The sequence below is a fragment of the Portunus trituberculatus genome, chromosome 8 (genome assembly GCF_017591435.1).
Source record: "Portunus trituberculatus isolate SZX2019 chromosome 8, ASM1759143v1, whole genome shotgun sequence".
NCBI lineage: Eukaryota > Metazoa > Arthropoda > Malacostraca > Decapoda > Portunidae > Portunus > Portunus trituberculatus.
The window spans coordinates 1147911-1175000 of record NC_059262.1 but is presented as its reverse complement, the minus strand read 5'-3'; the positions used below and the strand labels follow the sequence as shown (position 1 = coordinate 1175000).

General features: G+C 39.9%; 1 protein-coding gene across 6 annotated transcripts in view; it reads left to right on the top strand.

Annotated features, from left to right (window-relative positions):
* LOC123500187 (sodium/hydrogen exchanger 2-like) overlaps window positions 1-27090 on the top strand; it is an 86109-nt gene that overhangs the window by 45081 nt on the left and 13938 nt on the right. For 5 of the 6 annotated variants that reach the window (XM_045248975.1, XM_045248973.1, XM_045248954.1 and 2 more), the window contains 9 exons: window positions 55-150; window positions 690-811; window positions 2024-2223; window positions 4698-4853; window positions 5740-5840; window positions 7345-7485; window positions 8286-8348; window positions 11654-11795; window positions 23839-24001. In XM_045248975.1, coding sequence (XP_045104910.1) covers window positions 55-150; window positions 690-811; window positions 2024-2223; window positions 4698-4853; window positions 5740-5840; window positions 7345-7485; window positions 8286-8348; window positions 11654-11795; window positions 23839-24001 — 1184 coding nt within the window. The remainder of the gene's footprint in view (window positions 1-54; window positions 151-689; window positions 812-2023; window positions 2224-4697; window positions 4854-5739; window positions 5841-7344; window positions 7486-8285; window positions 8349-11653; window positions 11796-23838; window positions 24002-27090) is intronic. The other variant, XM_045248972.1, reaches the window with a different exon arrangement.

Genomic DNA, 27090 nt, shown 5'->3' with positions numbered 1-27090 from the left:
ACATAAAAATAAAATAATAATGATAATGATGATAACTGTCTCCTTCCCTCACAGCCTCATCGTGTGCGGCCTCATCCAAGCTCACTACGCCTTCCAGAACATCTCACAGAAGTCGTACACCACCGTCAAATACTTCACCAAGATGGCCAGGTGAGACACAGGCAGGTGGGCAGGTGCTGTGAGGAAATTAGACCCACCAGGTGTTTGTTTTCTTTTTTTATTATTATTATTATTATTATTATTATTATTATCATTATTATTATTATTATTATTATTATTATTATTATTATTATTATTATTATCATGTATTTATTTATTTATTCTTTTTTTTCTTCTTCTTCTTTCAGGGTGCTTTCAAACATACGGGTTCAGTGTAGGAGTGATAAAGGAGGAGGAGGAGGAGGAGGTTTGTTTTCAAGGAGAAAAATGGGTAGATGATAGAGAAAGAGAAGGAGGAAGAGAAGGAAAGTTACTTATTTTGAAGGAGAGAAGGAAAAAGAGGAGGAGGAGGAGGAGGAGGAGGAGAAAGAAAAGGAGAGAGATTTGTTGTGAAGAAGAGAAAGATTAGATGGTGGAGAAAGGGGAGAAGGAGATGAAGAAGGATAACTAAGGATTACAGGGAAAACCACATTTTGAGATGTTGTGGGATGTTTGGTAAAGCTTGTCCCTGTTTGTGGTGTCCCCTGCAGTGCCACCAGTGAGACAGTGATCTTCATGTTCCTGGGGATGGTGCTGGTGAGCGACGACCACCTCTGGCACACCGGCTTTGTCCTGTGGTCCGTGTTCCTCTGCTTCTTATACAGGTTCATTGGTGAGTGTGTGTGTGTGTGTGTGTGTGTGTGTGTGTGTTTTCTTTCTCTTTTGTTTATCTATTTTCTTTTTGTTTTGTTTTATTTATTCTTTGTTTTCTTTTGTTTCATTGATTTGCTTTCTTTTGTTCTCTTTTTTTTTTTCTGTTCTCTTTTTATTTATTATTTTTTGTTTATTTATTGTTTTCTTTTGTTTTTCTTTATTTATTTGGTCTTTTTTCTTTTATTCTATTATTGTTGTTTTTTCTAATTTATTTATTGTTTTATTTTATCTATTTATTTTTTTATTCTGATGAAGTGAGGGTAGTACTTTCTCATCTCCGTCAAGGACCAAAGTGTTAAGGGGAATGGTTGAAGGAATGCATATGCAGTTGCTATTGATTTTGCCTTATTCTCATGGTGTGTGCCTGATAATTGTCCAGGGTATAGTAATTTTTCATGCTGTGCTGCACTGTGCGTAATAACTATCCTGGTTGTCATAATTTTTCATGCTGTGCTGTGCTGTGCTGTGGTGTGGCTAATAATTGTCCAGTGTTATTATTTTGCATGCTGTACTGTGCTGTGGTGTGCCTAATAATTTTCCAGGTTGTAGTTACTTTTCATGGTGTGGTGTGCCTAGCAATTGTCCAGGGTGTAGCACTTCCGCTAACCTAACCACAAAGCACACTCACCACTAACTCACCACTCTGCCATAACCTAACCAAGCCAAACCAAACCTTTTTTACTGAACTTAACTGAGCTGAGCCAAGCCAAACCTACCCAAACCCAACCCAAGGAAAGCCAAACCCAACTAAACCTGATGTGGCTGAACCTACTGAGACTGAACCTAACTGAGACAAGCTGAGCCAAGTCAAGCCAAACCAAACCAAACCAAACCAAGCCAAGCCAAGCCAAGCCAAGCCAAGCCAAGCCAAGCCAAACCAAGCTAGACCAAACAGAACAAATAAAAAAAAACTACCCAACTCAAATAAAACAAAGCTGAATTAAACTCCTTTAGTCCATAAATTCCCATGAAAAGCCAATACTGTATTAGATAAAACTAAATGAACTAAACTTTCCTTCTTACATAAAAAACTAAACTAGACTAGACTAAACCATCTCAACCTTAATCTAACCCAACCCAACCCATCTCAATCCTAACCTAACCAAACCCAACCCATCTCAACCCAACCCATCCCACCCCATCCCAACCTAACCTAAGCTAACGTATCCAGGGGTGTTCTTCTTGACGGGGATCATGAACAACTACCGCATCAAGAAGGTTGGGCTGGAGGAGCAGTTCATTGCAGCCTACGGGGGGTTGAGGGGTGCTGTGGCCTTCTCTCTAGTCAACATGCTGGATGAGTCGCTGCCGCCCAGGCGCATCTTTGTCACCGCCACCTTAGCTGTCATTCTCTGCACCATTTTTATCCAGGTCTGTGTACGTGTGTGTGTGTGTGTGTGTGTGTGTGTGTGTGTGTGTGTGTGTGTGTGTGTGTGTGTGTGTGTGTGTGTGTGTGTGTGTGTGTGTGTGTGTGTCCCGTGTCCAGCTTTTTCTTAAAATCATGAATATTCCTTGCGTTGACCACTTCCACGTCTAAACTATTCCATGCTTCCACCCTTCTATGAGGGAAGCTATATTTTTTCACATCTCTCCTATAAGTGGCCATTTTAGTTTTTTCCCATGCCCTCTCGACATTCTTTCATTCCACATACACAGATCTTCCCTATCCATTTTTTCCATGCCAATCATCACTCTGTATATTGCTATCAGGTCTCCCCTTTCTCTTCTGTTTTCCAGGGTCGGAAGTTGCATTCTTTTCAGTCTGTCTTCATAAGTCAAATCTCTTAAGTCAGGCACCATTTTGTTGCAGCCCTCTGTACTTTCTCTAGTTTCCTTATGTGTTTCTTTAAGTTCGAGCCCACTGTATTGTTGCATATTCAAGCCTCGGTCTTATCATTGCAGTAATTATTTTCTTCATCATTTCTTCATCTAAATATACGAACGCCACTCTTATGTTCCTCAATAAGTTCAATACTTCTCCAATTATTTTGTTTATATGTCTCTCTGGCGATAGGTCATTGGTAATTGTCACCCCAAGGTCTTTTTCTTCATGACTGGTTTTATGTCTTCATTTCCTATCTTGTACATACTCCTGATTCTTCTTTCACTCTTGCCAAACTCTATTTTCTTGCATTTTGTCGTGTTGAACTCCATTTGCCATGTACAGCTCCATTTCCATATTCTGTCCAAGTCTTCCTGGAGTAGTTCGCAATCTTTGTCACATCTCACTTTTCTTAACAATTTTGCATCGTCTGCAAATAGGCTCACATAACTGGACACCCCATCCACCATGTCATTTATGTAGACCGCGAACATTACTGGTGCCAACACTGATCCCTGTGGAACTCCACTCTCCACCAAGCCCCATTCTGATGGTCTGTCCTTAATTATTGTTCTCATTTCTCTTCCTACCAAAAGTCTTCCATCCATTTTAGTAAACTGCCATGCACTCCTCCTACCATTTCAAGTTTCCAGATCAGTCTCCGGTGTGGTACCTTATCAAAGGCCTTTTTTAAATCCAGATATATTCCATCAGCCCAACCATCTCTTTCCTGTATTACATCTATCACCCTCGAATAGTAACATATCAGGTTTGTCGTGCATGAACGCCCTTTTCTAAAACCAAATTGACACTCACAAAGTATGTCATTTTTCTCCAAGAAGTCTGTCCATCTATTCTTCACCACCCTCTCACACATCTTAGCTACCACACTTGTAAGTGACACTGGTCTATAGTTCAATGGGTCTCTCTTGTTACCTGATTTATAGATTGGGACAATGTTAGCTCTTTTCCAGTCTTGGGGCACTACACCTTCCCTTAATGAGGCATCAATTACTTCACAAACTTTTTCTGCCAGTTGCTCCTGCATTCTCTTAAAATCCATCCTGATACCCCATCAGGTCCCACAGCTTTTCTCACTTCTAAACTCCCCATCATATTCTTGATCTCCTCCACAGTTACTTGAAACTCCTTCATAATCCCTTTCTGTTCCATTACCAGTGGTTTGTCAAAAGCAGTCTCCTTTGTGAATACCTTCCGAAAGCATCCATTCATAGCCTCTGCCATTTCCTGGGATCTTCACTGCATACTCCATTTACTTCTAAACTTTCAATACTTTCTATTTTTGATGTTGTTGTTCACATGTCTGTAAAAAGCCTTGGTTGGTCTTTACATTTATCTGTGTGTGTCTGTCAGTGTGTTTGTGTGTGTATGTCTGTGTTTTCTGTCTTTGCAACTGTCTGTGTGTCTATCTCTGTGTGTCTGTCTGTGTGCCTGTCTTTGTGTCTATCGACCTGTGTTTGTCGGTGCATGTGCCTGTTTGTGTGTATCGTCTATTTTTGTGTGTGTATCTTTGTGTCTGTATTTATGTAGTTGTTTTTATCTAGTTGTGTTTTACAGGGTTCGAGCGTGGCTCTTAGTGACCTGTCTCCGTGTCTACATTATATCCAACTTTTCCTTGAATTTATGCACACTTTCTACTGCTACAATCTCTTCACTCAAGCTGTTCCAGATGTCCACTGTCTTGTGTGGAAAACCAATCTTTTCAATGTTTAAACAACACTTATTTTGGTTCTTTCAGTGTATATGTATGTGTATTCAGGCTATTGTTCAGTTAATGTACAATATTTCAACACTCACACACACATACACAACCACCCACCCACCCACCCACCCTCACTACCTCCCACCACATACACACACACCACCCACAGCAACCCCACCCTCACACACACACACCAACCTATACACCACATCACCACACACAAATCCTCTACACACACACACTCACACAGATCACTACCTATCACTCTACCACATCCTCACCACCCCATCACCACCACAGGGCACCACCGTCAAGCCTCTAGTGGGCCTCCTGCAGATCCGCAAGCACAGTTCAGGGAAGAAAAACCTGAGTGAAGAGATCAACGACACAACTATGGACCACATCATGGCCGGCGTGGAGGAGATTCTGGGCCAGCATGGGGACTTCTACTTGAGGGTGAGAGTGGTAGTAGTAGTAGTAGTAGTAGTAGTAGTAGTAGTAGTAGTAGTAGTAGTAGTGGTGACATAAAGGAAAAGCTACATTCATTTTAATTTCTCTTTCTCTTTCTCTTTCTCTCTTGATTAGTTTTGTTTTTTCATGTCTTATTTCTTTCTTTTTTTTCTTTTTTTATTTTCTTCTGATCTTTATTGCCTCTTTCTTCATTTCACTCTTATTCTCCAATTTTCTTCATCTATTTTTGCTTTTCCCTTTTTTTTTTTGTATTTATCTTTGGTATCTGAGACTTCTACTTAGAGAGAGAGAGAGAGAGAGAGAGAGAGAGAGAGAGAGAGAGGCTAAATACCGTATATTCTACAATTATAACACAAAAAACAAGACAAAAAACATTACATTAACCTCAACATCTTCCCTTTCCCTTTCTCTTTTCAACTTCCTCCACATTTACAAACCTTCACAACTACTCAAACATCACAACATCAATACCTTTCCTTCTGGTTTAACCCATTCAGTACTGGGACCCATTTTTTACAGGGAGTTTTGGGTGTGATTAGACCATTTTATTGACATTAGGAAAGGTCTGTGGAGGTCAGAAGATTAATGACCACAGTCTTCACTATTTTAACTCCTTCTGTATTGAGACATATTTTTACCTTGAGATTTGTGTACCATTAGACCATTTTATTGACATTGGGAAGGGTCTATGGAGGTCATAAGATTAATGGCCACAGTCTTCACTATTTTAATCCCCTACATAAGTTTCTGAAGCTGTATGAAATCACCAAATAGTAACCAGATTGAATATGAAAATGTGTTATAGTACTGAATGGGTTAAATCCTTCATATATTCCACTACCCTTACTCCACTGCTCTCCACCCCACACAGGAGCTGATCATCCACTACAACGACCGATACCTACGAAAGTGGTTCCTGCGCTCCACCTGTGAATCCAAACTGACCAGACTATTTGAGAAGATCGCCATTTCGTGAGTGTCTGGGGGAGAGAGAGAGAGTGTATTGGAGGGAGGAGGCAAAGAAAAGGAGGTATCTAGGGAATGGAGGAGTGAATGAGAGAGAATGGTGTTTTTAGAGGAGGAAGAAAAGAGAGAGAGGTATTTGTGAGAGAGAGAGAGAGAGAGAGAGAGAGAGAGAGAGAGAGAGAGAGAGAGAGAGAGAGGTGTCTGGAATAGGGGAAGGGATGGAGAGAGGAAGAGCATCTGGGAGAGGAGATAAGGAGAGAAAGGAAGAGTGTTTAAGGGAGGGAAGGAGAGGGGAGAGGAATATCTGTGGGAGAGAGAGAGAGAGAGAGAGAGAGAGAGAGAGAGAGAGGGGAAGGGTTTGAAGAAGGAAGAGGGGAGTGTCTAGGAGGGAGCAGTGAAGAGTGTGTCTGGAAGGAGAGAGGTTGAGGGAATAGTATGTAAGGAAGGAGGTGAGTGTCTGAGGCAGGGAGCAAGGAAGAGAAGTGGAGGAAGAGACAGAGGGGGAAATCCATGGTTCACTTATAGCATTGATACAAAAAAAAACCCATAAAAGTTCAGAAGTCTTGACAAATGAACAAATACAATCACCAGAATCTTTTTAAACATAACAGTGACAATGATTCTGCCATAACACGCACACAAATAACAATAGTAGTGTTGGTTAGACTGAAAAGTGAGCAGTAAATTGAGGGGAACTAGAAGATACTGTCTGTGTGTGTGTAATTCACCTCCTCCTCCTCCTCGGTCGTCTGCTGGTCACCCAGCCAGTCTTCCCCATTACGGAGCGAGCTCAGAGCTCATAGACCAATCTTCGGGTAGGACTGAGACCACAACACACTCCACACACCGGGAAAGCGAGGCCACAACCCCTCGAGTTACATCCTGTACCTATTTACTGCTAGGGCCACACATTAAGAGGCTTGCCCATTTGCCTCGCCGCTTACCAGGACTCGAACCTGGGCCTCTCGATTGTGAGTCGAGCGTGCTAACCACTACACTACGCGGTGTGTGTGTGTGTGTGTGTGTAGTAATAATAAGTAATAGTAGTAAATGGCTTATTAATGTTGCTGTGGTTAGACTGAAAATATATAAAGAGTTCGGTGTAGAGAAGGGAACTCTAGAATGAGGGAAACTATACTATACTAAATGTGTGTGTGTGTGTGTGTGTGTGTGTGTGTGTGTATTTGTGTGTGTGTGTACTTAGTATTTACCTAGTTGTAGTTTTACAGGGCCTGGGCTTTTACGCTCGTGTGGCCCCGTCTCCATATCTACACTTATCCGATTTTTCTTTAAAACTATGCACACTCGTTGCTGACACCACTTCTTCACTCAGACTATGCCATGTCTCAACACATCTTTGCGAGAAACTGTATTTTTATATCTCTTAGACATCTTCCTTTCCTCAGCTTTTTACTATGCAATCTTGTGCTTTGACTGTCATATTCTTCTCTCAGGAGCAGTTTCTCATTATCCACTTGGTCGTGTGTGTATGTGCGTGTGTATGTTACAGGGAGCACTACGCCCACCTGTACGGCCCAGTGGCAATGATTGAGGACCATGTGAAGCCTTTCTGTCCACCCATCACCTCCACCGTCACCCAGACTGTCTCATACTCTGCCTCACAGAAGGAGGAGATGGTCACCCACCCAGAGTAAGTAGTGGTGGTAGTGGTGGTAGTAGTGGTGGTAGTGGTGGTTGTAGATTTAATAGTTGTAATGATAGTTTGTTTTAATGAAGGAGAGGCAACAAAACCAAACTGTTTCAAAAATTATCAGCTGGGAATTTCGTGGGCTTTTTTCTTTTTTTCTTTCTTTTTTTTTATTATTTATACCATGTGGACTTTTCATGGGAATTTTTGGGCTAAAGGGTATACTTTTTGGGGTACCTCCTATCTCAAAGCTCACCTGCTAGGCTGAGTGAGGAAGCCCAACCTACACTCAGACTGTGGGCAGGATTCGAACCAGTGCGCTTGGAGACCCCTTGGACCCCAAAGCACACATGGTTCCACTGATCGTTTTTGTTGCCCTTTGTTAGTTTTCCACTCTTATATCAGAAAAGAAGGAACAGAAATGCCTACGGAGGTGCTAGTCCCCAAAAAGCATCAGAAATCATTGTTAATTGTTAGAGAGAATCTTTAAATTTCCCTCCTGAAAGATTTTGAGGCATAGAAACGAGGAAATACAGAGGCAGGCAGGGAGTTCCAGAGTAGTAGTTGTAGTAGTAGCTGTTGTTGTTGTTGTTGCTTCTGTTTGCTTTTGATAGTGATAGTAATAGTAGTTGTGTCACTTGAAGGATAAGCATCTTGTAGCCTCACTCCTGAAAGAATTTGAGTCATAGGAAGGAGGAAATACAGAAGCAGGCAGGAAGTTTCAGAGTAGCAGTAGTAGTAATAGTAGTAGTAGTAGTAGTTGTAGTAGTGTCATTGTGTATATCTGTGTGTTTTCTCCATAGGTTCCCCACCGTCAAGGACACCTATGAGAAGGTGGAGGACGTGATAGCTGAGTCTCCTGAAGGGTGCGTCACTAACCTCACCTCACCTCACCTCACCATATTTCCTCACATCATTCTCTATTTTATTTGTACTATTTCATGTTGTGTTGTCTTAGTGAATGTTTGTGTGTGTGTGTGTCTGTGTGTGTGTGTGTGTATGTGTGTATTCACGGTTGCCAGCCTTCTGCATTATGGAGCAAGCTCAGAGCTCATTGACCAATCTTCAGGTAGAACTGAGACCACACCACACACACCGGGAAAGCGAGGCCACAACCCCTCAAGTTACATCCTGTACCTACTTGCTGCTACCTCAACCTAATTGTATTTACCTAATTGTACATTAAGAGGTTTGCCCATGTTGTCCCGTCGCCATATCTATTAACTCGAACCTTAAAATCATGAATATTCCTCTCGGTTGTGAGCCTATTGTGCTGACACTATGAGGGAAGTGTATTTTTCACATCTCTCCTATAAGTGGCCATTTTAGTTTTTCCCATGCCCTCTCGACATTCTTCCATTCCACATACACAGATCTTCCCTATCCATTTTTCCATGCCAATCATCACTCTGTATATTGCTATCAGGTCTCCCCTTTCTCTTCTGTTTTCCAGGGTTGGAAGTTGCATTCTTTTCAGTCTGTCTTCATAAGTCAAATCTCTTAAGTCAGGCACCATTTTCGTTGCAGCCCTCTGTACTTTCTCTAGTTTCCTTATGTGTTTCTTTAAGTTCGAGCCCACTGTATTGTTGCATATTCAAGCCTCGGTCTTATCATTGCAGTAATTATTTTCTTCATCATTTCTTCATCTAGATATACGAACGCCACTCTTATGTTCCTCAATAAGTTCAATACTTCTCCAATTATTTTGTTTATATGTCTCTCTGGCGATAGGTCATTGGTAATTGTCACCCCAAGGTCTTTTTCTTCATGACTGGTTTTATGTCTTCATTTCCTATCTTGTACATACTCCTGATTCTTCTTTCACTCTTGCCAAACTCTATTTTCTTGCATTTTGTCGTGTTGAACTCCATTTGCCATGTACAGCTCCATTTCCATATTCTGTCCAAGTCTTCCTGGAGTAGTTCGCAATCTTTGTCACATCTCACTTTTCGTAACAATTTTGCATCGTCTGCAAATAGGCTCACATAACTGGACACCCCATCCACCATGTCATTTATGTAGACTGCGAACATTACTGGTGCCAACACTGATCCCTGTGGAACTCCACTCTCCACCAATCCCCATTCTGATGGTCTGTCCTTAATTATTGTTCTCATTTCTCTTCCTACCAAAAGTCTTCCATCCATTTTAGTAAACTGCCATGCACTCCTCCTACCATTTCAAGTTTCCAGATCAGTCTCTGGTGTGGTACCTTATCAAAGGCCTTTTTTAAATCCAGATATATTCCATCAGCCCAACCATCTCTTTCCTGTATTACATCTATCACCCTCGAATAGTAACATATCAGGTTTGTCGTGCATGAACGCCCTTTCCTAAAACCAAATTGACACTCACAAAGTATGTCATTTTTCTCCAAGAAGTCTGTCCATCTAGTCTTCACCACCCTCTCACACATCTTAGCTACCACACTTGTAAGTGACACTGGTCTATAGTTCAATGGGTCTCTCTTGTTACCTGATTTATAGATTGGGACAATGTTAGCTCTTTTCCAGTCTTGGGGCACTACGCCTTCCCTTAATGAGGCATCAATTACTTCACAAACTTTTTCTGCCAATTGCTCCCTGCATTCTCTTAAAATCCATCCTGATACCCCATCAGGTCCCACAGCTTTTCTCACTTCTAAACTCCCCATCATGTTCTTGATCTCCTCCACCGTTACTTGAAACTCCTTCATAATCCCTTTCTGTTCCATTACCAGTGGTTTGTCAAAAGCAGTCTCCTTTGTGAATACCTTCCGAAAGCATCCATTCATAGCCTCTGCCATTTCCTGGGATCTTCACTGTATACTCCATTTACTTCTAAACTTTCAATACTTTCTCTATTTTTGATGTTGTTGTTCACATGTCTGTAAAAAAGCCTTGGTTGGTCTTTACATTTATCAATTATATCCTTTTCTTGTTTCTTTCTTTCTTCTCTTCTAATCAACACATATTCATTTCTTGCTCTTTTGTAACTTTCCCACTGCTTAATCCGTCTTTTCCTTCTCCACCTCTTCCATGCATCCTCTTTTCTTGTTCTAGCCTTTTCACATCTATCGTTAAACCAGTCCTGCTTTCCAACTTCTCTATGTTGTCTTATTGGTACAAATTTTTCTCACCTTCTTTGTATATTTTTATAAATTCCTTCCACTTTTCATTTGCTCCTTAGCACTCTTGAATTTCATCCAATTTGTCTCTTGAAAGAATTTCTTTAGGTTTCCAAAATCTGTCTTGGCATAATTCCATCTTCCCACTTTATATTCTTCATTTCTTCTAGATTTCTCTTCGTCTATCACCTTGAACTCCAAAACTGCATGATCACTCTTTGCTAAAGGGCACTCCACCCTCATCTCCTCAATGACCATTGGCTCTGTACTAAAGACCAAGTCCAGTCTTGACGATGCTCCCTCTCCTCCAAACCTAGTATCTTCTTTGACCCACTGAGTTAACACATTTTCCATTGCCAGTGTCAATAGTGTATTTCCCCATGTTGTCTCTGATCCTTCCATTGACCAGTCCTCCCAACACACCTCTTTACAATTAAAATCTCCCATCATTATAGTTCGTTCACAGCCACCCAACATTTCTTCCAGACATGTTCCTGTATCACTTATCATTTCTTCATATTCCTGTACTGACCATGCATTTGTGTTTCTTTAGTCCTTTCTTGCTGTACTGTGTGTGTGTGTGTGTGTGTGTGTGTGTGTGTGTGTGTGTGTGCATGTTTAACATACCACCTCACAGAATACAGATTTACAACAAGTATTAAGAGAGAGAAAGAGAGAGAGAGAGAGAAACACACACACACACACACACACACACACACACACACACACACACACACACACACACACACACACGGTGGAAGCATGGAATAGTTTAGACGTGGAAGTGGTCAACGCAAGGAATATTCATGATTTTAAGAAAAAGCTGGACATTAATAGATATGGAGACGGGACAACACGAGCATAGCTCTTTTCCCGTATGTTACAATTAGGTAAATACAATTAGGTAAATACACACACAACACTGTCGCACTATCACCTCTTTGCATGTATGAGAAAGAGAGAGCTACCCTACCATAACCACACACAAAACCCTGCAAACACCCCTTTAACACTCCTTAACACACCCCTTAACACAACACCACTAACACAACACTACCTCTCCAGCAGGGTACAGATGAGGAAGAAGTACTCCATCATACCAATACGCCAGAGCAGGGTGTCCTCAGAGGTGACCAGAACCCCCTCATCTGCCCACCAGGATGCCAGTATTCTCCGCAAAGCCTTCAGAAGCAACCCCTACAATAAGGTGTGTCTGGGGGCTGTAGGAGGCTGAAAGATAGCAAACCCTACAGTAAGATGTGTCTCGGGGCTGTAGGAGGCTGAAAACTAATAACTCCTACAATAAGGTGTGTCTTGGGGGCTGTAGGAGGCTGAAAACTAGCAATCCTTATGATAAAATGTGTCTTGGGGCTGTAGGAGGTTGAAATCTATTAACCCCTACAATAAGATGTGTTTATGGCACTGTAGGAGGCTGAGGAAAGGGAGGAAAATGGAGTGGGAGGAAAGGAGAGGAGCAATGGGGGGAAAACTATTAACCCCATACAACAAAGTGTGTCTGGGGACTATGGGAGGCTGTGAAGATGGGAGGGAGAGGGGAAGAGGAATGGGAGGAAACTGGAGGCTAAGAGGGGAGGAATGGAACAAAACTAGGGTAAAGACAAACTAAAGGAAAAGGAAATTGTGGGAAAGAATGAGAAAAGAGAGAAAATGGGATGAGAGAGGGAAAAGGGAAAGAGGAAAAGAGGAAACTAGGATAAAAAAGAAGGTAAAGGAAGATGAGAGAATGAGGAAGTGCAGTGGAGGAAAAAGAAAGGTGAAGGAGATGCAGATGGAAGGAAGAGGAAAAGAGAGAGGAATATTGGTAAATGTGTACAAGGAATGGGAGAAATGAAGGAGAGGAGATGGAAGAGAAATCTGGAGAAAGAAGGGTGAGGGTGAGGGGGGGAAATAAAGAAGAAAAAAGAGGGAATGGGGATGGAGAAGAGGAAATTTAGAGAAAAAAGGATGAGGGGAGGGAAGAAAAAGAAAAAAAAAAGGAATGGAGATGGAGAAGAGGAAAGTTGGAGAAAGAAGGATGAGGGGAGGGGAAAAATGGAGGGAAAAAAAGGGAATGGAGATGGATAAGAGGAAAGTTGGAGAAAGAAGCATGAGGGGAGGGGGAAAATAGAGGAAAGAAAGGGAATGGAGATGGAGAAGAGGAAAGTTGGAGAAAGAAGGCTGAGGGGAGGGGAAAAATGGAGAAAAAAAAGGAATGGAGATAGAGAAGAGGAAATTTAGAGAAAGAAGGATGAGGGTGAGAGGGAAAATAAAAAATAAAAGAGGGAATGGAGATGGAGAAGGGTGAGGAAAGAGGAAAAATGGAGGAAAAAGGGATGACATTTTGGAAGGAATGGAGGAAAAAGAAAATTTGGAGACAAAGGGTGAGAAAAGGGAAAATAAAGAAAAGAGGTGGAAACTGGAGAAAGTGAAGGAAAGGAGAGAAGAAATTTGGGGAAAGGAAGGTGAGAAAAAGGGAAAATAAAGGAAAAGAAGGATGGAAACTGTGAGGAGAGGAAATTTAGAGAAAGAAAGGTGAGGAAAGGGAGAATAAAGAAAAAAAGAAGAAAAGTTGGAATGAAGAAAAGGAGAGGGGAGAAAATTTAAAGAAAGATGAGAAGAAGGGAATATAATGAAAAAAAGAGAAGGAAATTTTGGAGAGAATGGAGGTAAGGAAAAGAGAGCAGATTTGGAGAAAGGAGGGTGAAGAAAGGGGAAATAAAGGAAAATAAGGAGGAAACTAGAGAGAATAGAGGAAAGAAGAGGAGAAGAAATTTAAAGAAAAAAAGATGAGGAAAAGGAGAAATAAAGAAAAGAAGAAATTTTGAGGAAAGAAAGAATAGAAAAAATACCAGAAAAGAGTAAGATGAAAAATGAAAAGGGGAAATTTAGAGAAAGAGTTGTGAAAAGAGGAAAAAATATCGTAGTCAAATCTTCTTACTTAACCCCTTCATTACAGAGACGCATTTTTTACTTTGATTTTTGTGTATGATTAGACCATTATATTGACATTAGGAAGGGTCTATGGATGTCAGAAGAGTAATGGCCATAGTCTTCACTATTTTAACCCCTTCATTACAGAGATGCATTTTTTACTTTGATTTTTGTGTATGATTAGACCATTATATTGACATTAGGAAGGGTCTATGGATGTCAGAAGAGTAATGGCCATAGTCTTCACTATTTTAACCCCTTCATTACTGAGACACATTTTTTACCTTGATTATATTGACATTAGGAAGGGTCTATGGAGGTCAGAAGAGTAATGGCCAGAGTCGTTACGTATTTCAATCCCCACATAAGTTTCTAAAGCTGCATAAAATCACTAAATAGTAAGCATGGGTATGGAAATGTGTCATTGTACTGAAGTGGTTAATCATCATCACCATTATTATTATTATTCCTGTTAAAATATTCCTCGTTTGTGCCGTTAATATATTTCTGAGTGACGGCAAAAAATCACCTTATCTATTCTAATTTCAGTGCATTTTTCTTCTTCTTTTTATTATATTTTTTGGGTAACAAGGTTTTTTTTTATGGAGGAGGAAAGACTGGCCAAGGAAAAAAATAACTACAAAAAATAATAATAAAAAAAAGTCAACTGGGGTGCCGGTTCCTAAACAGGTTAGATAGATAATAAATAGTAGGGAACTCCAAGGATGGTTTAAGAGTCATTTTTTTATTGTTTTTGTTAGATGGAGTGGTGACAATTGAGATGCTGGTTATATTTATTTTTTTAATCTATTCATTTATCTATTTACTCATCTTTGTGTCTAATTCCTCTTTTTTTTTTTTTTTTTATATATTTTCAGCTTTGTATTTCTTTTTTCTGGGAATTTTCAAGCGTATATTGAAAAAATCTTGTGTTTTTTGGTATTTTGTATAGAATTAATGGTTCATTTAATGTGGAGATGTAAGGTGTTTGTGTATATGTTCTCTCTCTCTCTCTCTCTCTCTCTCTCTCTCTCTCTCTCTCTCTCTCTCTCTCTCTCTCTTTCTCTTTCTTCTCTCTCTCTTTCTCTTTTCTTTTTTTCTGTGTCTCATTTTTCTTTCTCTTGATTTTTTTTCTATCTTAGTTTTCTTTCTCTCTCTTGATTTTAATTTTTCTCTTTCTCTCTCTCTCTCTCTCTCTCTCTCTCTCTCTCTCTCTCTCTCTCTCTCTCTCTCTCTCTCTCTCTCTCTCTCTCTCTCTCTCTCTCTCTCTCTTGCCTCTCGTCTCAGCATCATTGTTTAATCCAGGTTTTTCAGCATCCAGGCTTTAAGTGTTTCTCATCATTACTGTGTTAAGAGTCCCTCCTCAATAGGTACTGTAATGACTTCTGCAGGTAAAATCTTGTGTTACTAATTCTTTTCTACTTATCTTTGTTATTTGGGTCCATATTCTGTAATGCTTCTCTGCTGCACCACCAATTACTTTCAAATTACTCCAATTCAAGTGGTGTGGGTTGTCAAGGGTGTTTTTTATGGTTCTAGTGGGAGATTAGCAGAATTCTTGCATTATAAGCAGGAGAAATAGTCTTTTGAAGGGCTCTAGGTGAAGTGATGTAGGTTTTCAAGGGTGTATTTGATGGTTGTTGTGGTAGACTAATAAAATATCTGCATTATAAACTGGAGAAATAATCTTTTAAAGGGCTCGAGGTGAAGTGATGTGGGTTTTCAAGGATATTTTCATGGTCCTAGTGGTTGATTAATGAAATTTGGACATTATGAATAGATAAAGTACTTTAGAAGATTTTAGTTGAAGTTACATTGGTTTTCAAGAGTGTTATTGCAGCTTTGGTGATGGATCAACAAGGTTTCTACATTACCAAAATAAGAAACAATTTTTAGAAGGTTCTAGTTGAAATGACGTTGGATTTCAAGGGTATTTCTATGTTTCTAGTAGCAGATCAACAAGATTACATTATCAATAGAAAAACACTCTTTGAAAAGGCTGTAGTTGAAGTGGCGCAGGTTTTCAAGGGTGTTTATATAGTTCTAGTGGCAGAGCAACAAGATTTCATTACCAATAGAAGAAACACACTTTGAAAAAGCTCTAGTTGAGGTGGCGCGGATTTTCAAGGGTGTTTTATATAGTTCTAGTGGCAGATCAACAAGATTTCTACATTACTAACATGAGAAACACTTGTGAACTCAGCTAGTCACTGGTTTGGCCTTTGAAGATAGTCATGGTGAGAGAGCGAAGCATTACAGATATGGATCCTGTGGATGTATTGATGTGCTTAATATTTCCAACCCCTCATTGATTAACTTGCTTATGATCCACTCAACCATATATCATAAGCCACAATCACACACACACACACACACACACACACACACACACACACACACACACACACACACACACACACACACACACACACACACACACACTTTATTCATCTAGCATGTGTTTCTTGCAATTCTTTATCCTCTTGTCCTTCGGGAAACACTCTCGTCTTTTCAGAACACTCTCTTTGCATCCTGTTCCTTGCTCCTTGACTTCACCTGCCTCTGTGTCATAATGTTCCAGTGTCTTATCAGTAATCTAACAGGGTCTAGTCACTCTAGTGGATATATTTAAGGTTTTTAAGAGTCTTTTAATGCTTCTAATAGTTTGACAGGGTGTGGTGGAAATCATTAGGGTTTTCAAGGGTGTTTTTAGTTATTTTACAGCATCTAGTGGAAATAATTAAGTTTTTTGGGGGTGCTTTATGCTTCTAATGGTTTAACATGGTGTAGTGGAAATTATTGGGGTTTTCAAGGCTATTTATTTGATTTTACAGGATCTAGTTGAAGTTATTAAAGCTTTCAAGGGTGGTTTTATAATTCTAATGGTTTGATAGGGTGTAGTGGATAATATTGGGGTTTTCAAGGGTATTTTTATGATTCTAATAGTTTAAAAGAGTGTAATGGAAGTTATTGGCATTTTCAAGTGCGTTTCTTGCTTTTATTGATGGTTTAACATGATAGAATGGAAGTTTTTGTGGTTTTTAGTGTTTTTTTATTGGTAGTAGTGGTTTAATATAGTGTAGTGGAAGTTATTGGGGTTTTCAAGTGCATTTTTGTGAGTACCATATAGGAAGGTTTCAAGGGTTCTGGTGAAAGTTTTGGGGGTTTTCAAGGATGTTTGATTCTAGTGATAGTTCAGCAGTGTCCATTGGAAGTTAATGTTTTCAAGGAAGTTTGTGTGATTTTAGCAATAGTTTAACCCCTTCAGCACTAGGACATGTACTACACACTTTTACTTTGCGATTTCTGTACCATTAGATCATTTTATTGACATTAGGAAGGGTCTATGGAGGTTAGAAGTTTAGTGGCCTCAGTCTCCACTATTTTAATTCCGACATGAGTTTCTGAAGTTGTATAAAATCACCAAATAGTAAGCAGAGTGAATATGGAAATGCATCATGGTGCTGAAGGGGTTAAGGATAAATATGCATCATGAGGGAGAAACGGGACTATTTATCTTTGTGTTCCTCTGAAAATGGTCTTGCTGAGAGAAATAAGCTTTTTAAAAATTTGTCTTCACTTCCTTTTAACTTCCCAGTGGTAAAAAAATTCATTATAATCGTCTTCTGAACTGTCATTTTCTGTATCTTCAGTGTGCTTTTTCTTCTGTTATTGTTGTTGTTAGGACAAAGAAGATCCCTTTTTTTTTTCTTCTAATTCCATGCACAGTTACAAAGACTCATACAGGTAACTCTCGATTTACACAATAGATGCGTTCCAAGAGGCATCACGTATTTCAAAATTTGCATAAAACAAGCTTGTAATTCGCATAAGAAACAATAGATAATAGGGGAAATGCGGGATGTGGTCCAAATCATGTATAAACAAACCGATCACGCAAATTTAATTAGTTGTAATATTTTTTCGGTCACAAGAACGCATAAATTAAACACGCTTAAATCAAGAGTTACCTATATTACCCTCCCATGTCATCATTTTGTGTATTTTTGGCATAGTTTTTATATAATTCCTTACACAGAGGTCCAACTCAATCATATCTCCTCTCCCAAGCTGTCATTTGTATATTTTTGGAGTATTTCATCTCTCTAATTCCATACACTGAGGTAAAATTAACAGTATTCTCCTCTTAAGCTGTCATTTTGTATATTTTTGGGTAGCTTATATCTCTGATTCCATACACAGAAGTACAAATTAACAGTATTCTCATCTTAAGCTGTCATTTTGTATATTTTTGTGTATTTTATCTCTCTAATTCCACACACAGGTACAAATTAATCATGCTTCCCTTCCTGAGCTGTGATTTTTTAATATTTCTTTGTATTTTTACCTCTATTCCATACACACATTTATAACACCTCATTCTTCTCCACCTTGTATTTTTAGCACATTATAGCACAGGCTTATACACTATTACTACCACCACCACTACTACTACTACCACTACTACTACTATTACTACTACTACTGCAGGTGTCTCCGTCCCTTCCCTTCCCAACTAATTCTTCCTTTCTCTGTTCCTCCTAAGGGTGTTGAAGGGGTACAGTCACCTCGGTCAGCACACTCCAAACAGTCACTCACTCTCTCACTACAGCTGCTACTTCCCCACCTTCCTAACCAGCCATACAAGAGCTAACGGTCAATTAGAAATGGCCTTGTTCAAATATTCAATGGTCTCGGTTTTATAGTTGTCAGTCGTCCTCACAGAAAACGAGTTATCCGTAGAGAAAGAAAATGGGGGAGTTGTTGAGTTTTTTCATCACTATTGCCACCATCAACACCACTACTACCATTACTACCATCACCATCACTACCATTACTAACACTACCATTACTACTTTACCACCACCACCACCACCATCTCTACCAATACCACTACGTACTGTCACTACTACAACCATTACTATCATCACCAACAGTACCATTGCTACATTATCACTACCACCACCACCACTACTACCACTACCAATATCACTACCACTACTACAACCATTACTAGCATCACCAACACCACCACCACCACCACCGTTCTCATCACTCACCACTACTACCACTACTACAACCATCTGCCATCACCAACACTACCACCACTACCACTATCATTCTTAAGAGTCACCACTACTACCACAAACTACAGCAAACACTAGTCTCACCACCACCACCACCACCACCACAACCACCACCACCCTATTCACCCAAACTTGCGTCGTCACAGTGGGGGAAGAAGATGGACCAAGAAACGCAGGACAGACAAGCCTTTCGTGCCGCCCTCAAGCAGTCCACCAGCAGTGCCAAAGTGAAAAGGTACTGCCGGGGTCACACTGGGTTAGGTCAGGTTGGGTCAGGTCAGATTAGGTCAGGTTGGGTTAGATTAGGTCAGGTTGGGTTGGGTTGGGTTGTTTTTTTTCCCTTTTTCTTTCCCCTTTTTTTCTTTTTTTTCTTTTTTCTTTTAGTTTTATTTGAGTTGGATTGTTTTTCTTTCGTTTTTCTTTTCCCTTTTTCTTTTTTCTCTTTTCTTCTAGTTTGGTTTGAGTTGGATTGTTTTTTTCCTTTTTCTTTTCCTTTTTTCTTTTTCCTTTTTTCTTTTTTCTTTTTTTGCTTTTAGTTTGGGTTAAGTTGGATTGTTTTTCCTTTTTCTTTTTTTTTGTAAGATAAGTTTGGGTTGGTGGGTGAGGTGAGGTGAGGCTGAGTTGGGTTAGGTTAATTTAGGTCAGGTTAGGTTAGATTAAGTTATGTTTAGCTTAGTTTGGTGAGATTTCATTTGTTTTGGTTAAGTTAGGTTTGATGAGATTTAGTTTGTTTTGGTTAGGTTTAGTTAAGTTACATTTGATTAGGTTAGGTTGGTTTTGGGTCTGATTAGGTTAGGTTATAGTGGTGTGGCAGGGGAAGGAAGTGGTGTAAGGTAGGTGAAAGAGGCCATGTTTGAAATATTAGCTGGAGAGAGGTGTAGTTTGCCAGTGTTCGGCCAGTCAGGTCATCAAAAACAGATCAAGTCAGTGGATTAACCAGAGATCACCTCGCCTAGTGCAGGAAATGACAAATATCACCAGAATATTCAACAGTTATCTTTAACCCCCCAATGAGGAGGAGTAGAACGCAGTGTTAACTTTGACTATCAAATAACAAATAGGAAAATCTAACTAACAATCTTCTATTGCAAACTAACAATGGTGGTCTGGTAAACAAGTATTCTATTACCTCATACAAGATTTTAGCCTCTCTGTCACTTAACAAATAGAAAACCTCATTAAGTAATCTTCCTCCGTCACAAACTACAAATGTTGGTCAGATTAACACGTACTGTATTCTATTACCTCATCAAAGTTTCTAGCCTTATTATTAATTCTCCGAGCTCTCAAGTCTAAAGTTTAAAATTCATTGACTTTTAATCTCAAATAACAAATAAGGCCACTTAACTAACACCTCCTCCATCACAAACTAACAACAGTGGTCAAACAAACAAGTATTCAGTGACATCATGCAAGTTTTTAATCACCTTATGTCACTTCTCTCAGCTAAAACATAAATCAGGTGACTAATTTTTGTGTCAGTTTGGTAGTGTGTAGAGAAACCTTATATTAGAAGCTTAGATTTGATACAGTGTTAGTAAGTGTTGAGGCAGTGTGGCAGTGTTGCAGTGTGGTGGTGTGGTGTAGTAATGTTAAACTGCACCACATCCATGACACAGAGGCCTAGAGCATTCCCCTCACCACTCCTCTGGCTCCTGCAGGGCTGATCTGAAGGAGGACATTAGGAAGAAGTCTGCATGGAGTGAACGGTCTAGAAAATAAACACACACACACACACACACACACACACACACACACACACACACACACACACACACACACACACACACACACACACACACACACACACACACACACACACACACACACACACACACACAGAATTACACACACACACACACACACACATATGCATACTTACACAGACACAGATGCAGTGATATGTATGTTTGGTTACATACATACACGCCATCAGTGTAGCGTGAATGGTAATGAAAATACACACACACACTCACACACATGTAGAATACAGACTGAAGTATATTTTTTTTAGTTGAATGCCCACAGATATATTCATAAACATATCTGTCTAGAGTAACGCACACACACACACACACACACACACACACACACACACACACACACACACACACACACACACACACACACACACACACACACACACACACACACACACTCCAGAGGCATCAGTAAGAGGGACTGGTGGAGGAACTGATGGCCAGCTGACTCTTATCGTGAATGTAAACAAAGGCAAGCTTCTTTATCTTCTCTCTTGGGCACTGCATGAGCTGCCCACATTCCACACCAACACCTACACCACCCACATCACCACCCCACACCATTGCGACTCACTGTGGGGGCACCACCAACACCACAACACCAGAGATAATACCGTACGGTGCTATGTTCTTAATTGGTGCACTCAACACAGCATCACAGTATTCTCTTATGTATGTATTTGATCTTTGTCATAATGCAGCACAGTGGTCCGGAAATGCTGTTGAGGGAGGAACAGCGTGTCACTACATAGGAAGCACTCACAGCATCCATTCTTGTGTGTAATGTCTTGTTGCCTCACCACAGCACAAACGAATGAGAATGCTGTGAAGGGAGAGAAACACTTAACTAGACAAGATTCAAGATTTTAAGGCCACACAGCATTAACTATGTATGCTGTGTCTGTTGTTACTTTTTTGCTGCATGGATAAACAAGAATTTTATGTCAGGATGTGCTGTGAAGGTAAAGGAACAGCAACACAAAAACACAACTTGACAATATTAAAAATTTCATGTCAATACAGCATCAACTTTATATGCTGTGTCCATTGCTATTTTTCTGCTGCATGGATAAACAAGAATTCTGTGTCAGGATGTGCTGTGAAGGGAAAGGAACAGCAAGGCACAAGACAAAAAAGAAGCTTTTATGGGCACACAATATCTATTTTTCTGCAGCAAAAAGTGAGGACTGCTGTGTAAGGTCTTGCTGTAATGCTGTGTTAACTCCTGCTGTGGATGGAGCAGTACCAAGGAACAGCAAGCCAGTATACACAGGATAGAAGATGTGAGGAACACACAGCATATATCTGCTGTTACAGCATAGAATGTGAGAAATACTGTGTAAGATGCTGGTGTGAATAGAATTGTAAGAAATAGCAAGATGAAAGGTTTGATGAGTGCTGTTACGTTGGTGCAGCACAGTGGCAGCAGCATGAAGTCATTTACAGCATTCTTTACAGCTTTCTGTAGTCATCCAGCACTGTGAAACTCATGGCAGTGCTGCACAAACTCCTGCTGTTGGTGGGAAAATAGTGGGAAACAGCACGCCACAGCAAAATTTGTATTGGAAAAGAATGAAAATTTGCAGCATTCTCCACATCTTTCCCTTCCTGATGAGAGCAGCATGGGGCCCTGGGAATGCTGTCACCCTGCTTTCACACCCTGGCTGTCTGCTGCTGGCCAAGGTTGTTGGCAGGGTGTAACCAGATTGTTATTGTGTTTTTTGTACTCTGAACCTGTTAACTTGTTTCCATTTCAGCTGCGCGTGTTGATATCTACATTTTTATATATAATTTTGACTACGTGGTTGTTTCTCAAAAGCAAAATAGTCTTGTTTATACTGTATTCTGAAACACTTCTGCACTGCTTACTGCTTTCATAGGCTTTATTTCAAGCTACTCAGGTCTTTCCAAGTGTTTTTATGATATTATTGATGGATTAATGGTATTTCTACATTACTAAGAGGGGAAATACTCTTGAGTACTTGGCTGATCATCTCTGTGGCCTTGGAAAATAGTGGTGAGACAGCAAAGAGTTTCAGAATACAAGTATTAGTAAGGGGCTGCACAGGCAGGCTCCCTCGCAGCCGCACAGCACCACAGCCCGGCATGCTGCGTGGCTCACAGACACAGCCACATGGAAAATGGCTTCACTGTTCACTCAGTACGCTGAACCACTTTGTAAATCATGCCAGTTTGTATGTACATGGTTTTATTTATACTCCAGTAGATGCAACGAGCACATGTAAGAATGCAACTGAAGGCAATTTGAGTCTCCAAAATGCTTGCTTGTAGGAGACTGACTTGATGATTAGCAATAGCTTTCATGCAGCGGCATGTGTACAAATGCATTCTTTTTTCCTTTTTATCTACCAAACTTAGCCTCTATGTACTAGATACTTATAGATGACTGCCAAAGTGCTTTGTTTTCTTGCATTTATTTATTTATTAATTTGTTTATGTATTTATTTAGTCATTTTATTACCAGACTTAAGTTTGTGAGTACTTAATACTGATAGACAACTGCCAGAAGGTTTGTGGTGAGTGTTCAGGGAAGATGGTGAGGCTGGTGTGTGGCAGACTCGTGGGGAAAGAGACTGGCAACACATGTGCAGCGTGTTCAGACAACTCCAGCCTCATCACTCAATGTTTACAAGATTCACAATCATTTTCCTAACAGTACCTTGAGTGTGTGGCTGTGTGGGAGGCAGACATTGGGTGCTGGAGTGGTGTGTGTGTGTTCATGTGTGTGTTGTGTCTGATAAGTCAATAAAAGACAAAGAACGATAACTAGTTGGCCAATATTTTTTTCTCTATCTCAAAATTTATGGGGATGAACAAGTCGCTGATGTTTTTTTTTTTTTTCTTTACTTTTTTTTTTAGTGTTAAAGTGTTTTTCTCTTTTCCTTTACTTTTCTTTATTGTTTCCCCTTTGACAGCAATTTTTCTCCATTTTTCTTTTTTTCCTTTTTCTTGTCATATAATATTTTCCTTCTTCATGTCCTCAGATTCTTTTCCTCTTTTTTTCACCTTTTCATGTTTTACAATCTTTTTTTTTTTTCTTATTGTCTATGTTTTATAATTGTTTCTTTTATTGTTTCATATAATCCTTGCCTTTCTCCCCTCTCCCCCTCTCCTTTAGTACAATCCATTTTTTTGTCTTGTTTCTTTTCATGTCTTACAATCCTTTCTTTTTTTTTTGTGATATATAACCCCTTCCCCATTTTTTGCTTTATATTCCTTCCCTGTCTTCATGTCATAATCCTTGCCTGCCCTCTCTCTCTCTCTCTCTCTCTCTCTCTCTCTCTCTCTCTCTCTCTCTCTCTCTCTCTCCTTTCTTCATGTCTATAATTGTGGTTGCCTCTCTTTCTCTTTGTCTTAAAACTTCCCTACCTCTTCCCTCTCTTCATGTCTTATAATCCAGGTTGACTGTCTCCCTTCATGTCATAATCCTTGGCTGCCTTTTTCTCCTCAGCTGCATTACAAGTACAATCCAAACCTGGTGGGGGAAGAGGACCAGGAGCTTGAGGAACACCTGAACCGACGCCACATGAACGCTCGTCGACTCACCCACTTTGCCTCCACCACCCGCCGCCCCTCCTCCATCTGCCCCACACCCCCGTCACGCCTCAGAACCAGTGAGTCAGCGTGTCTTGACTTATTGCACGCTTGTCACACTCTCTCACACTCTTCATATACTCTTGTGATAATCTTTCTTTTTTTTTTTTTTTTTGCTTTTTTTTATTTCTTTTTTTTTCTCTCTCTCTTGTGATGACTTGTATTTGTGTTCTTTGGTGTCATTTTTTACTCTTCTTGTGAGTTCTGTTATGTATTCTCTTTTGTTTCCACTTTTTTGTATTCTTATCTTTGTTTCTTTCTTCCTCATCTTTATTTTACTGTCTTTTAATTATTTACTGTCTCTTTTTGTCTTTCTTTTTCTCTTTATTCATTCTCTTATTTGTGTTTGCTCTTTCTATTCCCTATTGGTGTGTTTTCTCATTTTTTTTTTACTTTTTTTCTTCTTCACTGCTGTGTTTATATCTTGCTAACTCATATAATCATTCATTCTCTCTCTCTCTCTCTCTCTCTCTCTCTCTCTCTCTCTCTCTCTCTCTCTCTCTCTCTCTCTCTCTCTCTCTCTCTCTCTCTCTCTCTCTCTCTCTCTCTCTCTCTCTCTCTCTCTCTCTCTCTCTCTCTCTCTCTCTCTCTCTCTCTCTCTCTCTCTCTCTCTCTCTCTCTCTCTCTCTGTAATGCACTCTTGCTGTTTTAATTATTCACTCTCATACTTTCACACTTACCTCATGCTATATTCATTCACTGTTTCATTCTTACACACACACACACACACACACACACACACACACATATGAGCGAAATGTAATGTATTCCAACATAAATGGAGTGATATCGGGGATTTTAGAACTCAACGATTACTTGAGGGACAAGAACCCAGATATTGTGGGTCTTACTGAAACAAAACTGAGAGAGGGAGAAGACCTGATGAAGGTTGGAGAAGGGAAATATAACGTTTGGAAAAGAAATAGAGTAGGTAAGATGGGAGGAGGAGTGATGTTGCTGGTTAAAAAGATATAAAGGTGGATCAAGTGAAAAAGGTATGGGAAAGGCAGAAGTGCTAAAGATCAGAGCAGAAACTAATGAAGGAAAAAGAGGCACTACATAGTGGTGTACGTACCACCTAAGACAAATGCATGGTCAGTACAGGAATATGAAGAAATGATAAGTGATACAGGAACATGTCTGGAAGAAATGTTGGGTGGCTGTGAACGAACTATAATGATGGGAGATTTTAATTGTAAAGAGGTGTGTTGGGAGGACTGGTCAATGGAAGGATCAGAGACAACATGGGAAATACACTATTGACACTGGCAATGGAAAATGTGTTAACTCAGTGGGTCAAAGAAGATACTAGGTTTGGAGGAGAGGGAGCATCGTCAAGACTGGACTTGGTCTTTAGTACAGAGCCAATGGTCATTGAGGAGATGAGGGTGGAGTGCCCTTTAGCAAAGAGTGATCATGCAGTTTTGGAGTTCAAGGTGATAGACGAAGAGAAATCTAGAAGAAATGAAGAATATAAAGTGGGAAGATGGAATTATGCCAAGACAGATTTTGGAAACCTAAAGAAATTCTTTCAAGAGACAAATTGGATGAAATTCAAGAGTGCTAAGGAGCAAATGAAAAGTGGAAGGAATTTATAAAAATATACAAAGAAGGTGAGAAAAATTTGTACCAATAAGACAACATAGAGAAGTTGGAAAGCAGGACTGGTTTAACGATAGATGTGAAAAGGCTAGAACAAGAAAAGAGGATGCATGGAAGAGGTGGAGAAGGAAAAGACGGATTAAGCAGTGGGAAAGTTACAAAAGAGCAAGAAATGAATATGTGTTGATTAGAAGAGAAGAAAGAAAGAAACAAGAAAAGGATATAATTGATAAATGTAAAGACCAACCAAGGCTTTTTACAGACATGTGAACAACAACATCAAAAATAGAGAAAGTATTGAAAGTTTAGAAGTAAATGGAGTATGCAGTGAAGATCCCAGGAAATGGCAGAGGCTATGAATGGATGCTTTCGGAAGGTATTCACAAAGGAGACTGCTTTTGACAAACCACTGGTAATGGAACAGAAAGGGATTATGAAGGAGTTTCAAGTAACGGTGGAGGAGATCAAGAACATGATGGGGAGTTTAGAAGTGAGAAAAGCTGTGGGACCTGATGGGGTATCAGGATGGATTTTAAGAGAATGCAGGGAGCAATTGGCAGAAAAAGTTTGTGAAGTAATTGATGCCTCATTAAGGGAAGGTGTAGTGCCCCAAGACTGGAAAAGAGCTAACATTGTCCCAATCTATAAATCAGGTAACAAGAGAGACCCATTGAACTATAGACCAGTGTCACTTACAAGTGTGGTAGCTAAGATGTGTGAGAGGGTGGTGAAGACTAGATGGACAGACTTCTTGGAGAAAATGACATACTTTGTGAGTGTCAATTTGGTTTTAGGAAAGGGCGTTCATGCACGACAAACCTGATATGTTACTATTCGAGGGTGATAGATGTAATACAGGAAAGAGATGGTTGGGCTGATGGAATATATCTGGATTTAAAAAAGGCCTTTGATAAGGTACCACACCAGAGACTGATCTGGAAACTTGAAATGGTAGGAGGAGTGCATGGCAGTTTACTAAAATGGATGGAAGACTTTTGGTAGGAAGAGAAATGAGAACAATAATTAAGGACAGACCATCAGAATGGGGATTGGTGGAGAGTGGAGTTCCACAGGGATCAGTGTTGGCACCAGTAATGTTCGCAGTCTACATAAATGACATGGTGGATGGGGTGTCCAGTTATGTGAGCCTATTTGCAGACGATGCAAAATTGTTACGAAAAGTGAGATGTGACAAAGATTGCGAACTACTCCAGGAAGACTTGGACAGAATATGGAAATGGAGCTGTACATGGCAAATGGAGTTCAACACGACAAAATGCAAGAAAATAGAGTTTGGCAAGAGTGAAAGAAGAATCAGGAGTATGTACAAGATAGGAAATGAAGACATAAAACCAGTCATGAAGAAAAGACCTTGGGGTGACAATTACCAATGACCTATCGCCAGAGAGACATATAAACAAAATAATTGGAGAAGTATTGAACTTATTGAGGAACATAAGAGTGGCGTTCAGATATCTAGATGAAGAAATGATGAAGAAAATAATTA